This window comes from Lagenorhynchus albirostris, chromosome 19 (genome assembly GCF_949774975.1).
Source record: "Lagenorhynchus albirostris chromosome 19, mLagAlb1.1, whole genome shotgun sequence".
NCBI lineage: Eukaryota > Metazoa > Chordata > Mammalia > Artiodactyla > Delphinidae > Lagenorhynchus > Lagenorhynchus albirostris.
Genome location: NC_083113.1, coordinates 47,794,231 through 47,813,105, shown reverse-complemented (window position 1 = coordinate 47,813,105; position 18,875 = coordinate 47,794,231). Strand labels below are relative to the sequence as shown.

The 18,875-nt window shown below is 39.3% G+C and overlaps 1 protein-coding gene across 2 annotated transcripts in view; it reads left to right on the top strand.

The window, feature by feature from the left end:
- The window catches only part of RFWD3 (ring finger and WD repeat domain 3), a 39,614-nt gene that overhangs the window by 6,916 nt on the left and 13,823 nt on the right, over positions 1-18,875 (top strand). Inside the window, exons 3-6 of one of the 2 annotated variants that reach the window (XM_060131606.1) lie at positions 2,381-2,577; positions 11,705-11,802; positions 15,201-15,392; positions 15,492-15,583. In XM_060131606.1, coding sequence (XP_059987589.1) covers positions 2,381-2,577; positions 11,705-11,802; positions 15,201-15,392; positions 15,492-15,583 — 579 coding nt within the window. Of the gene's footprint in view, positions 1-2,380; positions 2,578-11,704; positions 11,803-15,197; positions 15,393-15,491; positions 15,584-18,875 lie in introns of both variants that reach the window. The other variant, XM_060131605.1, reaches the window with a different exon arrangement.

Sequence of the window (18,875 nt, the reverse complement as noted above, 5' to 3'; positions counted from 1 at the left end):
GTCTGGAGCCTGTGCTCCGCAACGGGAGAGGCCGCGACAGTGAGAGGCCCGCGCACCGCGATGAAGAGTGGCCCCCGCTCGCCGCAACTGGAGAAAGAAAGCCCTCACACAGAAACGAAGACCCGACACAGCCATAAATAAATAAATAAATTTATTTTTTAAAAAAATAATTGAAACAACTGGCAAAATTTATCAAAATCAACTTTTCAGTACTCTGGAAATTAACCAAATACTTGTAGCAATTCAGTGAGTGATTCTCAAACCAGCTGAATCTCAGTAAGAACTGTAAGCTTTGTGGCATTCCCTATTCCCATCCCCTTCCTCAGCTTCATAGTAGTCTTTTTTTAAAAAAAAAAATTTATTTATTTATTTGGCTGCGTTGGGTCTTAGTTGCAGCATGTGGGATCTTTCATTGTGGCACGCGGACTTCGTTGCCCCACGGCATGTGGGATCTTAGTTCCCCGACCAGGGAGTGAGCCCATGCTCCCTGCATTAGAAGGCTGATTCTTAACCACTACTATCGAGGGACTTACTATGAAGTCCCTCCATAGTAGTCTTGAAAACTAAATGCCTGCAATCACAGTGAAAGGGCAGCAGTCTGGAAGCAACTAGAGAGAGTAGAATGGAATTGGAGGTCCTTCAAAGCCTCATCCCCAGAGAATTCTCTTCCTTTGACCTGTTTGTTGGTTTCCTGGAAGATCCCACTTGAAAGGCAATCCCTGGCTTGTCCAGTTCGAAAATTCTAAAGCCTTTTCCCCAGGGTCTGCCTGTGGCAGTGGATGACCACTGGGGCAAACATTAGACTAACCAAAAAGTTTAAAAGGAAAAGGTGGAGAATGAGATCTTCCTATGGGGTTTTGAAAAGTTCTGACATATTCCTGGGAATCTAGAAGGCCACATACATGCCCAGGGCTGTGTGCAGCTGGGCCCACAATCAGGAAAGACCTAGGAAGGCACTAAGCTCTCAACTCTGGCTGACTTTGAGGCTCTGCATAAGCAGGAAATGAAGGCTGAGGCAGAATTGTCACCTGCCTGGCTGATTATTGATGATGTGTCCCAACACACACATCAAGTCTCTCACCAAAGACTGGGAGGTGTACTGATTCCAAGTGTTTAAGGAAATCTCTGTCTAGTCATGAACTGAACACTAAGCTAACCAAACAGAAACTTCAGTGGCCACACACAACAAAGAATGCAAACTTTATAGAATTAACTTCAGAAAAGTCACTAAACCAATAGTAACAACTATAAGAAATAGCAACAACAACAAACCCTGGGAATGGGTGAAATCTCATTTCCAGAGTTACCACATTATATTATTTGAAACGTCCAGTTTTCAAGAAAAAATAAGATATGTAAAGAAAGTATAACCAAAACATAGGAAGAAAAAATAGAAACTGTACATGAAGAAGCCAAGATGTTGGACTTACTAGACCAACTTTAAATCTGCTATTTAAATATATTCAAAGAACTAAAGCAAAGTATAAAACAACAAAATAGACAATATCAATAAAGAGACTGAAGTTATAAAAATGTATAAAATAGAAATACTGGAGTTGACACAGTAAATGGAAAAAAATCACTAGAGAGCTCAACAGCAGGTTTGAGCAGGCAAAAGAGAGAACTTTTGTCCTTCTTTGACATTTTTGACTTGAAAAGTGGCTCAAAATAAGAGATGAGACAATGATGACCATAGCCAGGCTTCATACCTTCAAAAGACCTTGGTCTTAGTAGCTGCAGAAGCAGAATCCCATGAGGCCATATTTGATCAATAGGGCCCTTTTAGGGCTTCCCTGGTGGCACAGTGGTTGAGAGTCCGCCTGCTGATGCAGGGGACACGGGTTCGTGCCCTGGTCCGGGAGGATCCCATATGCCACGGATCGGCTGGGCCCGTGGGCCATGGCCGCTGGGCCTGTGCATCCTGAGCCTGTGCTCCGCGATGGGAGAGGCCACGGCAGTGAGAGGCTGGCGTACCGAAAAAAAAAGTAGGGCCCTTTTTCATCTTGCCTACTCTCTTTTCAGCCCCCTAATATCAGCAGACAAATTGCTGAGTCAGCCCTCCCTCCCTCCCTCCCTTTCTTTATATTAATGAGTCATGTCTTTAAAAGGTATTGACAAAAGAAATGCCAGTAAAGTAGGATTAGCTTTTAGCAGAGGGGTCAGGCTTCAGTGTGGGCTAATGGAATACTTGAGTGGAAAGAGCATGTCTAGTCCAGTCAGCACCTGCCTGAATCTCTATTCCTACTTCAGCGTTCAAAGGCAGCATTTAATGGCCTGGTGATGCATTAAAATGACTAGGATTTACCTCCAAATTACTGTGGATTATTCTTGTGATGATGGTACATTGTACAAGAATTCTGTTGTCTTTCTGCATATATAGGTTGAGATCACCGCTGGATGCTTACTTTCAAGTGAGCAGGACGCAGCCTCATTCGCCAGCCACCTCTTATGGTTCAGAGACTAGGAATCCTGTCTCTGAAGACTTGCAGGTATCAGGTAGTTCTGACAGTGACAGCTCCACAGAGTATGAAGAGGGAGTTGTCCAGGCAGAGGAACCTAGAGCTGTTGTTTTAGAAGGTGAGTGTTTTATCCAGATTTGATCCACAAGGTCAACATCTGGAAAGCTTAGACTCCAGAAGGCTAGAAACTCTAGTGTTTTAATACTTTGCCTTTTCGCCCCAAATGTCATAGATTAATGCTTTATAGTACAGAGCTTTCACTGGCCATAACTATATAGAGAGGATTTGATCTGGCTTGCAATTTAATGTGATTTGTGACCCATTGAGTTGGTCACTTTATAATGGCATTTTACATTCCCTTTCGTTTTCTTAGACATTTGAGAAGGAAGTAGATTATTTAAAAGAAAAGCTTTGTAAATTCAGCACCCTGTCTAGTCCGGTACTTTTTAAGTCCTAGTGTAATGTTACGTGTTGTGCAAGTGGAAGTTTATTTAACAGTAGATGCGCAGAGACCCTTTAAGCATATGCTTGTATTAAAAAACTCTCTGGGGACTTCCCTGGTGGCACAGTGAATAAGAATCCGCCTGCCAATGCAGGGGACACGGATTCGATCCCTGGTCTGGGAGGATCCCACGTACTGCGGAGCAACTAAGCCCACGAGCCACAACTACTGAAGCTCACACGCCTAGAGCCCATGCTCCGCAACAAGAAAAGCCACCACGAGGAGAAGCCTGCGCACCACAATGAAGAGTAGCCCCCGGTCGCCACAACTAGAGAAAGCCCGTGCGCAGCAACAAAGACCCAACGCAGCCAAAAATAAATAAAATTAAATCTTTACCCAGAAAAAAAACAAAAACCAAAAAACCTATCTGATACCCTACACTGTGGTCTTCTCACACTAAAGGGGACCAAGGCTTGGAGAAATGGCTTTCCAGGTCTGTGATAGGAAATATACAAGATGGGCCTAGGGCATTTTATTGTGCTGGAAAGCAAGGAAGCCGTCTGAGTCTTACACAGTTACATCAATAGGCACAGGTGCAACCCTGAAAGAGATCCTACTGGCCTAAGTTGGGACAGTTTGAGCATTAAAAAGAATAATGAATGTATTCTTAGATTACAGATTGAAATACATCAAATCTGTGTGAATCTATAAATTCATAATTGTGCACTTTTTAAAAAAAAAAAAAAACCTTACTTATCACCATAATAAGTTATTAGAGCCCTAACTCATTGCTCTGAAAACTGTTGAATAGAGGATTAAGCATTTATCCTGCCTTTCCTATATGAACTGTATCCAGAAAACCAAATAGTTGATGGAGAAGGTCTTTTAAGTGTTTGTTTGTTTGTTTGTTTTTTGTTTTTGTTTTTCGATATGCGGGCCTCTCACTGTTGTGGCCTCTCCCGTTGCGGAGCACAGGCTCCGGACGCGCAGGCTCAGTGGCCATGGCTTATGGGCCCAGCCGCTCCGCGGCATGTGGGATCTTCCTGGACCGGGGCACGAACCTGTGTCCCCTGCATCGGCAGGTGGACTCTCAACCACTGCGCCACCAGGGAAGCCCTGTTTGTTTGTTTTTAAGACTTTTTTTTTTTTTAGAGTAGTTTATGGTTCACAACAAAGCTGAAAGGAAGCTAGAGAGATCTCCCATATGCACCTGCCCCCCTCCCTCCCCCACACATACATGCACTGCCTCTCCATTATTGGCATCATTCACCAGAATGGTGCGTTAGTTACACACTGTAATCACTCGAAGTCTTTGGTTTACCTTGGGGTTTACTGTTGGTGTTGCACATTCTGTAAGTTTGGACAAATGTATAATGACATACATCCATCATTATAATATATACAGTATTTTCAGTGCCCTAAAGATTCTCTATGCTCTGCCTATTCTTCCCTTCCACCCACCCCCTAAGGAAGCTTTTTTTAATAGAAAAATTCCAGCTAGTAATTGTAGCATGAATGATAGGGGGGAAAATTATCATTTTGTGACTCCTAATGCATTGATGTATCTAGTCAAAGATCATCAGTGACTCTTCAAACCATTAGATTGGAAGGTTGGTGGGAGTCTTTTTAATAGAGGGACCAGGCTGACACCACCTGAACCCACTGATCAATCTTAGCATTTCAGAAAGTGAAACCACCAGATTTTATGTGCCTCTTGATGTGCTGCAATCAGAAATGTCCAGGGCTTCCCTGGTGGCGCAGTGGTTAACAATCCACCTGCCAGTGCAGGGGACACGGGTTCAATCCCTGGTCCGGGAAGATTCCACATGCCGTGGAGCAACTAGGCCCGTGAGCCACAGCTACTGAGCCTGCGCATCTGGAGCCTGTGCCCCGCAACAAGAGAGGCCACAATAGTGAAAGGCCCGCGCACCGTGATGAAGAGTGACCCTCGCACCACAATGAAGAGTGGCCCCCACTTGCCGCAACTAGAGAAAGCCGTCACACGAAACGAAGACCCAACACAGCCAAAAAAAAAAAGACATCATTAAAAGAGTGAGATGGCAACCCACTGGCTAGAGAAAACATTCATAATACATATATCCAGAAAAGGGCTTATATCTAGAATACATAAATAACTTCTACAACCTTATAGAAAAATGGGCCGAAGATTTGCAAAGGTATTTCCAAAACAAGATAGCTAAATGTCCAATAAATATATACAGAGATTTGATTAGTCATCAGGGAAATACAGATTAAAACCACAGTGTGGTAACTGATATGCACCCACCGCAACAGCTAAAATTTAAAAGACTGACAATATCAAGTACTGGGAAGGATATAAAGCAACCAGACCTCTCATAGAGTACTGGTGGGAGTGTAAATTTTTTTTTTTAATTCTGCTTGTAAGAGGTTCACTTTATTTATTTTTTTATTGAAGCATAGTTGATTTACAATGTTGTGTTAGTTTCTGCTGTACAGCAAAGAGATTCAGTTATACATATATATATGTATATTCTTTTTTTATATATTCTTTTCCATTATGGTTTATCATAGGATATTTATTTATCTATTTATTTATTTTTGGCTGTGTTGGGTCTTTGTTGCTGCACGTGGGCTTTCTCTTGTTGCGGTGCCTGGGCTTCTCGTTGCGGTGGCTTCTCGTTGCTGAGAATGGGCTCTAGGTGTGCGGGCTTCAGTAGTTGTGGCACATGGGCTTAGTTGCTCCGTGGTATGTGGGATCCTTCCAGACCAGGGATTGAACCCATGTCCCCTGCATTGGTAGGCGGATCCTTAACCACTGCACCACCAGGGAGGTCCCTCTTCTGCCCTTTTTTTTTTCTTTGCATTTTTGAGTGTTTTATTTATATCAAATTGGATAAAATGTGTGTATTTCTCAGACAGAAAAGACATGTCGAGGTAGAAATGTACCTTTCAACTATTCATGGGTACACAAGTACACTGGGGAGATTGTAAGTGCAGATTGTGATTCAGTAGGTCCGGTAGGCCTGAGTTCTATTTTTTTTGGGGGGGGGGGGTTTGAGTAATTTTTATTTAAAATTTTTATTTCCTTGTATCTTTTTTTATTTTTACTTATTTATTAGAGTATAATTGCTTTACAGTGGTGTGTTAGTTTCTGCTTTATAACAAAGTGAATCAGTTATACATATACATATGTTCCCTTATCTCTTCCCTCTTGTGTCTCCCTCCCTCCCACCCTCCCTATCCCACCCCTCCAGGCGGTCACAAAGCACCGAGCTGATCTCCCTGTGCTATGTGGCTGCTTCCCACTAGCTATCTACCTTACATTTGGTAGTGTTTATATGTCCATGCCTCTCTCTCGCTTTGTCACAGCTTACCCTTCCCCCTCCCCATATCCTCAAGTCCATTCTCTAGTAGGTCTGTGTCTTTATTCCTGTCTTACCCCTAGGTTCTTCGTGACATTTTTTTTTCCCCTTAAATTCCATATATATGTGTTAGCATACGGTATTTGTCTTTCTCTTTCTGACTTACTCTGCCCATTTTTTGATTGGGTTGTTTTTTTGTTGTTGAGTTGTATGAGCTGTTTGTATATTTTGGAAATTAAGCCCATGTCAGTCGCATTTTTGCAGATATTTTCTCCCATTCTGTAGGTTGTCTTTTCATTTTGCTTATGGTTTCCTTTGCTGTACAAAAGCTTGTAAGTTTGATTGGGTCCCATTTATTTAGTTTTGTTTTTATTTCTATTGCTTTGGGAGACTGACCTAAGAAAACATTGGTATGATTTGTTTTGCCTATGATCTCTTCTTAGGAGTTTTATGGTGTCATATTTTATCTTTAAGTCTTTTGAATTTATTTTAGTGTATGGTGAGAAGGTGTGTTCTAACTTCATTTATTTACATATGGCTGTCCAACTTTCCCAACACCACTTGCTAAAGAGACTGTCTTTTTCCCATTGTATATTCTTGCCTCCTTTGTTGAAGATTAATTGACTGTAGGTGTGTGGGTTTATTTGTGGGCTCTATTTTCTGTTCCATTGATCCATATGTCTGTTTTTGTGCCAATACCATGCTGTTTTGATTACTGTAGCTTTGTGGTATTGTCTGAAGTCTGGGAGGGTTATGCCTCCTGCTTCATTCTTTTTTTTCAGGATTGCTTTGGCAATTCTGGGTCTTTTATGGTTCCATATAAATTTTAGGATTATTTGTTCTAGTGCTGTGAAAAATGTCATGGGTAATTTAATAGGGATTGCATTAAATCTGTAGGCTGCTTTGGGTAGTATGGCCATTTTAGCAGTATTAATTCTTCCAGTCCAAGAGCATGGGATATCTTTCCATTTCTTTGAATCATCTTCAGTTTCCTTTATTAATGTTTTATAGTTCTCAGTGAATAAGTCTTTTTCCTCCTTAGTCAGGTTTATTTCTAAATATTTTATTTTGGGGGGTGTGATTTTTTTTCTTTCTTCTTTTTGGCCACACAGCATGCGGGATCTTAGTTCCCTGACCGGGGATTGAACTCATGCCCCATGCAGTGGAAGTGCGGAGTCTTAACCATTGGACTGCCAGGGAAGTCCCTTGCGGGTGTGATTTTTAAAAGGTATTGTATTTTTACATCCCCTTTCTGATACTTCATTGTTAGTGTAAAATGCAACTGATTTCTGTATGTTAATCTTGTATCCTGCTACCTTGCTGAATTCCTTTATCAGTTCTAGTAGTTTTTGTGTGGAGTCCTTAAGATTTTATATATATAGTATCATATTATGTGCATATAATGACAGTTTTACCTCTTCCCTTCCAATTTGGATACCTTTTATTTCTTTTTCTTGTCTGATTGCTGTGGCTAGGACTTCCAGTACTATGTTGAATAGAAGTGGTGAGAGTGGGCATCCTTGTCTTGTTCCAGATTTTTAGCAGGAATGCTTTCAGCTTTTCACCATTGAGTATTATATTGTCTGTGAGTTTGTCATAAACAGACATGTTTATGACAAAAAACATGTTCTTGTTTTTTGAGGAAGGCATGTATCGCTTGAACTTCTCTGTAAGAACTGCTTTTGCTGCATCCCATAGATTTTGTATGGTTGTGTTTTCATTGTCATTTGTCTCAAGGTATTTTTTAATTTCCTGTTTGATTTCATCATTGACCCATTGGTTTTTTAGTAGCATGTTGTTTAGTTTCCATGCAATCGTTTTTTTCTCATTTCTTTTTCTGTGGTTGATTTCTAGTTTCATGCTGTCGTGGTCACAAAAGATGCTTGAGATAATTTCTAAAAATATCAATTAAGTCTAACAGTTCCGTTGTATCATTTAGGATCTCTGTTTGCTGTATTGATTTTCAGTCTAGAAGATCCGTCCATTGATGTGAGTGGGGTGTTAAAGTCTCCTACTATTATTGTATTCCTGTCAGTCTCTCCCTTTATGTCTGTTAATTGTGTTTTATGTATTTTGATGCTTCTATATTAGGTGCATATATGTTGATGAGTTAAAATCCTCTTCTTGTGTTGATCCTTTTATCATTATATAGTGTCCTTTATCTTTCCTTATGGCCTTTTTCTTAAAGTCTATTTTGTCTGATATGAGTATTGCAACCCCCACTTTCTTATCATTGCTGTTAGCACCGTATATCTTTTTCCATCCCCTCACTTTCAATCTGTACGTGTGCTTTGCCCTAAAGTGGGTCTCTTGTAGACAGCATATTGTAGGCTTTTGTTGTTTCTATCCAGTCTGCCACTCTGTGTCTTTTGATTGGAGCATTTAGTCCATTGACATTTAAAGTAATTTTTTTAAAAGAAATATACGATTTATTTATTTATTTGTTTGTTTATTTATTTATTTATTTTGCGGTACACGGGCCTCTCACTGCTGTGGCCTCTCCCGTTGCGGAGCACAGGCTCCGACGCGCAGGCCCAGCGGCCATGGCTCACGGGCCCAGCCGCTCCGCGGCACGTGGGATCCTCCCGGACCGGGGCACGAACCCGTGTCCCCTGCATCGGCAGGCGGACCCTCAACCACTGCGCCACCAGGGAAGCCCCCTATTTATTTATTTTTTAATGTTACAGTTTCTTTATTATTTTCTCAATTTTTTAAATTAAAAAATGTATCTTTATTATTATTATTATATTTTTGGCTGTGTTGGGTCTTCATTGCTGTGCACGGGCTTTCTCTAGTTGCAGCAAGCGGGGACTACTCTTTGTTGCCATGCACAGGCTTCTCCTTGCAGTGGCTTCTCTTGTGGAGCATGGGCTCTAGATGCGCAGGCTTCAGTAGTTGCAGCACATGTGCTCAGTAGTTGTGGCACATGGGCTTAGTTGCTCTGTGGCATGTGGGAGCTTTCTAGACCAGGGATCAAACCCATGTCCCCTGTGTTGGCAGGCGGATTCTTAACTACTGCACCATCAGGGGAGTCCTTAAGGTAATTATTGATAGATATGTATTTAGTGCCATTTTAAACCTTGTTTTCCCATTGATTTTATATTTCTTCTTTTTCCCTTTTTTTCTTTTTGTTTTTCCTTTTGTGGTTTGATTCTTCTTATTATTAGTTTTTATTGGAGTATAGCTGATTTACAATGTTGCGTTAGTTTCTGCTGTACAGCAAAGTCAATCAGTTATACATATACATATATCCACTCTTTTTTAGATTCTGTTCCCATATAGGTCATTACAGAGTATTGAGTAGAGTACCCTGTGCTATGCAGTAGGTTCTTATTAGTTATCTATTTTATATATAGTAGTGTGTATTTGTCAATCCCAGTCTCCCAATTTATCCCTTCCCCCAGTTATCTTTTGTATTATACTTATGTTCTCTTCTTTTTGGTATTTGTGTATGTTTTTAATTTGTGGTTACCCTGTTTTTCAAGTATAGTAACCCTTTCCTATATCTGCTTGCCTTAGACTGGTAGTCATATGGGCTCAAATACATTTAAGGAAATTTTTTTTTTTAATCTACATTTTCTTACTCTCCTCCCCCACATTTTATGATTTTGATGTCCTCTTTTATATCAAAATGTAAATTGGTACAAACATTTTGCTAGTATTGTTATACACTCACTATATATATATAGAACCAGTGGCTCAACAATTTCACTTTTAGGTATATAGCCAAGGAAGTGAGTACATGTGTTCATGAACGACATGTATAAGAATGTAATAACACTGTTTGTAATAGGAAAAAATTGAAAACTATCCACAAACCCATTAGCAGTAGAATGGATAAATAAATGTTATATTTTTACGCAGTAAAACACAGAAGTGAAAATGAACTACACCTCCACACATTAGTATGGAAAAACCTTGCAAAGAATGTCAAACAGAAGTAGCAGAAAGTGGGTAACTCAGATGCCATTTATATACAAAAACAGGCAAAACCAGTCGATGGTGTTAAAATTTAGTAAAGTAGTTACTTTTGGGGGGCAAGGTCACCTCCCTGCCTGTCACCCAAGATAAAAGGAGGACATAAGGGTATAAGGGCCACTCTTAGGGTTGTTGGTGATGTTCTGGTTTATAGTTCAGTTTGTGAAAATTGACTAAAAATATTTATGGTACACTTTTCTGTATGCATATTACATTTCAATAAAAGATTTTTTTTTAAAGAGCCAATTTGAAGGGATTCTTTCTGGCTTACGATGGAACAATTTGAGCCTCAAAAAGAAAAATAACTAAAAATTAAGATTACTATCTTGACCATTAATGGAAGCTGTGAAAGGTTGTTGAGGAACCAGATAGTCTAGGGGTCAGACTGACATCACCTGAACCCAGTATAAGCCTCCTGGTGTACTGCTATCAGAAGCACAAAACCTAAGTTTCTTGCTGCCCTTCCTCTTTCCAAAAAACAGAATTCAATCTACAAAATCATCTAGGTCTAACGGCCAGTTTATAGGAAAGGCAGGCAGTGAAGCAGTAAGTAAGGAATACCACGGGAAGCAATCAGCCAAATCCAGGATGTAGGACATTTCATAAGACAAATGACCAAATCTCCCTCAACAAATCAGTGACAAGGAGGGGATAGAAATAAGTGAAGGAGAATTGTTATAAATGAAAAAGACTTAAGAGACATAACAATCCAAGCTCACTGTTTGAAGATCTTGTTTGGATCCTGATTGGAATAAATCTATTGTAAAGAGCAACTGTAAAGCAATTGGGAGGGACTTCCCTGGTGGTCCAGTGGTTAAGACTCTACGCGGGGCATGGGTTTGTTCCCTGGTTGGGGAAGATCCTGCATGCCTCACTATGTGGCCACAAAACAACAACTGGGAAATTTTGAGTACAAACTGGGTGCCTGGGATGTTATTGAAGGATTATTGTTAACTTTGTTAGATATAGTATTGTTAATTTTGTTAGGTATAGTGTTTATGTAAAAAAAAAAGTCCTTATCAGTGAGTGTTACAAAAGTTTTTACAAGTGAAACCACATTTTAGGGTTTGTTATTAGGAAAGAAAATAAAGGGAATGGGGGCTTATTTGGAACAAGATTGGAAAAATATTATTTTTGAAATTGGGTGATGGGTACTTGTGGGTTAGTTTACTATTCTGTCTACATTTAAAAATTAATTCATTGGGACTTCCTTGGCGGTCCAGTGGTGGGGACTCCATGCTTCCACTGCAGGAGGCTTGGGTTCAGTCCGCAGTCAGGAAACTAAGATCCCACGTGCTGCACAGCGAAAAAAAAAAGGATTCATTGATGCTACTTGGGGAAATTGTCATTCCTTTTACATCAACAGTATCAATTAGAAATGGAAAGCTGTGGTGAGTCAGGCTCTCCTGCTAGCCTCATACCTGACTTATATCTTCTTTTATATATTACCTATCCCATCATTTCTGGAAACGACTTGGCAGAGCAACTAGGAGGTAACGACTTGGCAGAGCAACTCGGAGATATCTCAACAGAGCAAGAAGTTACATGTATTGGTGGAGGAGAGACTCTCCCCAAACAGGTAATATGAACATCCTTTTAAATGAGAGGTTTCTATTTACATTTAAAAAGGCAGCTGCAGATTAAAGTGGAAAACCCACAGACTTTGTAGGCAGGGGGTCCAGGTGTAGATCCTATACAAGTTACTCATTATTTGTGTGACTGCCTCCCCTTAGGTTTAAAAACATGGAGTAGGGGAAGATGTGAGGAGAACTTGTCCTGTCCAACTAAGAAGGTTAAGTATCAGTTTAAGTAGTAGATATGAATGCAGTTTATGAACTGCATGGCAGAAAGATTGCTATGAGATAAACAGTTTTTATTTTTAAAAATTACAGATATCACTGTCCTCAATATGAGACTTATTTATACCAACTGTGGACCCTGCCAGTTCCAAAACATCATTGATTCACTTTTTGCAAGTTTCTATTTTTATTCATTCTCTCTAGAAAAGTTACTCTCATATAAATTTACTTATGTGTATAAATGTTGTTTCTTTATTTATTGAAATATAGTTGATGTACAGTATTATATTAGTTTCAAGTGTACTGCAAAGTGACTTGACATTTGCATACATTATGAAGTGATCACCACAATAAGTTTAGTAACCATCTATCCCCATATAAAGTTATTACAATATTATTGACCACATTTTTCATGCTATGTATTACATCCCCATGGTTTATTATTTTATAACTGGAGGTTAGTACCTCTTAATCCCATTCACCTATTTTGCCGTAGCCCACTCCCCTTCCCTCTGGCACTCACCCATTTATTCTCTGTGTCTCTTAGTCTGGGTTTTTTTGTTTTGTTTTATTTTTCAGATTCCACATGTAAGTGAGATTATATGCTATTTGTCCACACTCCATACTGTTTCCTATAGTGGGTGCACCAATTTACATTCCCACCAACAGTGCATGAGTGTTCCTTTTTCTCCACATCCTCGCCAATGCTTGTTATTTGTTGTCTTTTTGATGATAGCCATTCTGATGGATATAAGGTGGTATCTCTTTGTGGTTTTAATTTGCATTTCCCTTATAATTAGTCATGCTGAGCATCTTTTCTTTTTATGTGTCTGTTGGCTGTTTCTTTGGGAAAATGTCTGTTCATGTCTTTTGCCCTTTTTTTTTTTTTTTTTTTTTGCGGTATGCAGGCCTCTCACTGTTGTGGCCTCTCCCGTTGCGGAGCACAGGCTCCGGACGCTCAGGCCCAGGGGCCATGGCTCACGGGCCCAGCTGCTCCGCGGCATGTGGGATCTTCCCGGACCGGGGAATGAACCCGTGTCCCCTGCATTGGCAGGCGGACTCTCAACCACTGCACCACCAGGGAAGCCCCTTTTGCCCATTTTTAATCAGGTGGTTTTTTTGCTGTTGAGTTGTATGAGCTCTTTGTTTATTTTGGATATTATCAGATATATCTTTTGTTAATACCTTCTCCAATTCGGTAGGCTGCCTGTTCATTTTGTTGATAGTTTCCTTTGCTGTGCAAAAACTTTAGTTTGATGTAGTCCTGTTTGTTTATTTTCGCTTGCTTCCCTTGCCTGAGGAGACATATTCAAAAAAAATACTGCTAGGACTGATGTCAAAGAGCCTATTGCCTATGTTTTCTTCTAGAAGTTTTATGGTTTCAGGTCTTATATTTAAATCTTCAGTCCATTTTGAGGTTACTTTTGTATATGATGTGAGAAAGTAGTCCAGTTTGATTTTTTTGCATGTAGTTGTCCAGATTTCCCAACACCATTTATTGAAGAGGCTGTCTTTTCCCCATTGTCTATTCTTGCCTCCTTTGTTCGTAAATTAATTGCCCATATAAGTGTGGCTTTATTTCTGGGCTCTCTGTTCTGTTCCATTGATCTATATGTCCGCTTATGTGATAGTACTATACTGTTTTGATTACTGTAGTTTTGTAGTATAGTTTGAAATCAGGGAGTGTAATGTTTCCAACTTTGTTCCTCTTTCTTGAGATTGCTTTGGCTATTTGGAGTTTTGTGTTTCCATACAAATTTTAGAATTGTTTATTCTAGTTCTGTGAAAAATGTTATTCATATTTTGACAGGGATTGCATTGAATCTATAGATTACCTGGTGGGGATATGATTATTTTAACAGTGTTAATTTTTCCAATCCATGAGCATAGTATATCTTTCCATTTGTTTGTGTTGTCTTCAGTTTCTTTCATCAGTGTCTTATAATTTTCAGAGTACCGGTCTTTTACCTCTTCAGTTAGATTTATTTCTAAGTATTTTGTTCTTTTTGATGTAGTTCACAAATGGGATTATTTTCTTAATTTCTCTTTCTGATAGTTCATTTTTAGTGTGTAGAAATGCAACAGATTTCTGTAGATGAATTTTGTATCCTTCAACTTTACTGAATTCACTTAAATGTTCTATCTTAAAATTCACACAAGAGGGATTATATAATATCCTGTTCTTGGACTTGTTCCTTTTCCCCCAACTTACTGCATTTTGGAGAGCCTTTTAGTGTCAGTACATAAAATTGAATCTCATTCTTATTGGTAGTAATAGCTGCACAGTGTTTTTACATAGGAATACATTTTTAGTTAACTCTTCCCTTGCCATGTACATTATGGTTGTTCCCTTTTTCTTTATTTCTTTGTTGTTGCTGTTGCTTCCTAATAAGATCATGCTGCACTGAGCATCTTTGTACTATTGTCTTGGCAAATATTTGTGATTATATTCATGGGATATATTTCTAGCAGAAAGATTGCTATATCAAAGGAAAGAGGTATGTATTTTTAGTTTTGATAGATAATGCCAAGTTGCCCTCAGGAAAATTTGTGCCAGTTTTACTTGCAGCAACAGTATGTAAGTATGCCCATTTCTGCCTCACCCTCAGTGCTTGGTGTCATCAGACATCTATTAGATGAAAAAGTAAAAATGTGGTCTCTTACTTGAATTTTCATTTCTTTATAAGTGAACACTTACCGACCATTTGTATTTTTGTGTGAGTTGTTTATATCCTTTCTTTTTTTCCTGGTATTTTTTTTTTCTTTATTCACATGAGCCAGGTATTTTATAGCTACTTGAATTGATTATGGACCTAATTTCCAATGTATAACAAACTTAATATTCCCTGTTGTTATTTAACTGGGTCACTTCTAGATTTGTTTTGTTTTAATATCTTCGTAAATATAGCTCCTTTTTGTCATTTGAATGAAAGAAAATCAAGAATTTTATAAGCTCAAAGGGTAATAATATTTTCATGGCTTATATTACCTTTGACCAGATTGCATTCTGGAAAGGATGGGAAGTGATTCATGGGTGTTGGGGTTTTTCTTTGGCATTTTCAATTGTGTTTGTATCATTTTTGTGTATCTTTTGTTAATTTGATAGAGTTTCACACCTTCTTCAAGACTGATTTTGCATCTTCTCTAATTTGAATGTATTCTGGTTTCCATCTAGCAGTCTCCCCAGAAGTCTAATCCTCTTCTAGCTTCTGCTTCTGTGGATGAGGAAGAAGCGGACACTTGCACAATATGTTTGGAACAGTGGACCAGTGCTGGGGATCACCGGCTCTCGGCATTGCGCTGTGGGCACCTCTTTGGGTATAAGTGCATTTCTAAGTGGCTCAAAGGACAGGCACGAAAATGTCCTCAGGTAAAGACCATAGTTAAGAACTGTGCATGTGCACAGTCAACATGTTAAGTCAGGAGGATTCCTAGAACCACACTTATTGTGTCCCATTGGGCTCCTTAGTGCAACAAGAAAGCCAAGCACAGTGACATCGTTGTCCTTTATGCCCGAACCCTGAGAGCTTTGGACACTAGTGAACAGGAGCTCACAAAAAGGTAGGTGGCAAGAGTCTGCCTAGCTGGAATATTCGCTTTTGGTTCTTTGTATGCACCTCTGAAAAGGTATGAGTCACTCTTAGTGTGGTTCTGAGGCTTTCCTTGGGCTGTGACTGGGGATCTCTGGGGATCATTGGCAATCTGTCTAACACTGTGATTTATGATACATGCCTGATCATCTGAAGCATGGTTTGCTCTCCATATAGCATTAAAAATGATGATCTGGGGCTTCCCTGGTGGCACAGTGGTTAGAAACCCGCCTGCCAGTGCGGGGGACACGGGTTTGAGCCCAGGTCCGGGAAGATCCCACATGCCATGGAGCAACTGGGCCCATGAGCCACAACTACTGAGCCTGCGCTCTAGAGCCCACGAGCCACAACTACTGAAGCCCGCGTGCCTAGAGCCCATGTTCTGCAACAGGAGAAGCCACCACAATGAGAGGCCCACGTGCCGCAAGGAAGAGTAGCCCCTGCTCACCACAGCTAGAGAAAGCCCACGCACAGCAACCGACCCAATGCAACCAAAAATAAATAATGAATGAATTAAAAAAATAAAAAGGTCATAGAGAAACCTTTAACCATACAGTAATACCTCACACCTAGGCTGGGAAGCAGACCCAATCAGAAAGATAGCCTGGATTTTTTGTAGCCTGTCCAGATTCTTCCCTAGGGATTCATTTACTGCCTGCCTCTGCTGCTAAACACTGTGAACACTGAATCAGGGAATCCTCTGTCTTACTCTTTGTAGCCAATTCATGGCCATCTAGAACACACTCCCAAGTCTCAATCTCCTTGTCACTAGAATAGACTTAATGATACTTTTTAAAAACTGAGAATTTTTGTTTCTTGTGTCCCTAAGCCCTCCTGCAACAGTACTCTGCAAAGAAGTCTCACAAATGAGGCTTTGCACTTGTCGTACAATGCAAGAAATTATCAAGATTTTGGAAGCCCATGAACAAATGCTAATAACACTACTTATAAAATATGCTCTAAGAACATTAAAGATTAAAAATACCTGCACTGGACTTCCCTAGCGGTCCTGTGGTTAACACTGCACGCTTCCACTGCAAGGGGCACAGGTTCAATTCCTGGTCAGGGAACTAAGATCCCACATGCCTCGCAGCACAGCCAAAAAAAATAAAAAGAACCTGCACTGATAGAGTACAGGGATGTGGGTTCGCTCATGTATTACTGGTAAAAATGTACACGGGCACAAACATTTAGAGAGGCCTTTGGCAATATGCTTCAGAAGTCTAAAAGTAATTCTGCTTCAGGCATTTTTTCTAAAGAAATGATTAAGGATATGTGCAGAGATGTACTTAATAAGACTTGATTTTTGGTTAATACTCTGAGGCACATATCCTAGTTGATATATGTAGCTCTAGTTGATTCATTTTAATTTCTATATAATATTCTATTTCTCTAATTAGAGTTTACTTATATGTATTTTGTATTGGTGGACAGTTAGGTGGTTTCCAGTTTTTGTTAATATAAGCCATGCTGCAGAGAGATAGGTGAGTTTCTTTAGGTCTAGAAGTGGATTTGCTTTATCATAGGGTACGTGTAATTTCAACTTTACTAGATATTGTCAAATTGCTCTTCCAAGAGGCTATTCCAGTATATATCAGCAGCAGTGTAAGAGATTTCTCTTTTTTTTTCATACCCTCACCTACTTTATATTATCAGACTTAATTTTTGCCAGTTTCATGGAGTGAAGTAGTATTTACTTTGATTTGCTTTTCCTCAATTGCGGTTGAACCTACTTTTCTATACATTGTGCTCAAATATTTTGCTCATTTATATTGAACAAAATATATTGTTTCTTACTGATTTATAGTTCTTTGTTTTCCTTATACCAACTCTTTGTTGGTTGTATACCTTGCAAATGTCATCTTCTAGTTTATGGTTTGTCTCTTTAACTTGTCTATTGTATCTTTTGTTGAACACAAGTTTTTAATTTTAGTGTAGTCATTTATCAGTCTCTCGTTTTGTGTGTTTTTGTCCCTACTACATTACAATCATGGAGACATAATATCTTCTTTTAAATGTTTTTTTTTTTTTTAAATAAATTTTTTCTTTTGGCTGCATTGGGTCTTTGTTGCTGCGTGTGGGCTTTCTGTAGTTGTGGCACGCGAGGGCTACTCTTCGATCCGGTGCACGGGCTTCTCCTTGTGGCGCCTTATCTTGTTGAGCATGGGCTCTAGGTGAACGGGCTCAGTAGTTGTGGCGCATGGGCTTAGTTGCTCTGTGGCATGTGGGATCTTCCTGGACCAGGGCTTGAACCCATGTCCCCTGCACTGGCAGGCAGATTCTTAACCACTGTGCCACCAGGGAAGCCCCTTTTAAATGTCTTTAAAAGCTTTAGTTTTTACACTAGTTTTTAGTCTACCTAAAATCTAGTTTTATGGATGACCACAATTGTATTAATTGTTAAAATTAATAATTTAAAAACTAATAAATAATTTTAAATTAATAAATAAAAATTTATATAGAAATGTTCTTTCTATATAAATTTCCATTGCTACCTCTATCCTAAATTAAGTTTCTATATTATGAATGGACTACTCTGTTGTTCCGGGGTCTGTTAATTCTTGCACCAGTACTTCAATTTAGTCTTTCCAGCTGTGAATATTATATAATATCCTTTCACTTATTCCCTGTTTCATTTGTGTCTTTTATAACTGTGTTTTGCTTCTTAAAGGCTTTAACTTTATTCCTAGGTTGCTGTTGTTAGAACGCTATTTCGAATGAATTTTTTTCTGTTATATTTACTAGTCAGTTATCTGGTATATGGGGAATGCTGTTGATCTAATTTCTTGATCTTGACTACAGCAGCCTTGCTGAACTCTAATAGTTTGTGGGTTCTCTTGAATTATAAGAGCCACTTTATCCCTTCCTTTCTAATTTTCATCTTTTTTTCTCTCCTGTCTCATTGGAGTGGAAATTTCTTTTTTTGCATTTCATATTTTGAAACATTCAGATTTATGATTTTTATTCCTGGTGAATGTGTCCTTTCATTACACATTGTTCCTCTTTATGCCTATTCATCCTTTTTAATTCTAATCAGTCTTTTTTTTAACATTCGCGTAGTGTATACTTTCTATCTTTTTAACTTAAGCCTCTTTTTAAATTTTATTTATTTATTTATTTTTGGCTGCATTGGGTCTTCATTGCTGCACGCGGGCTTTCTCTAGTGGGGGCTACTCTTTGTTGTGGTGTGCGGGCTTCTCACTGCGGTGGCTTCTCTTGTTGTGGAGCGCAGGCTTCAGTAGTTGTGGCATGCGGGCTCTAGA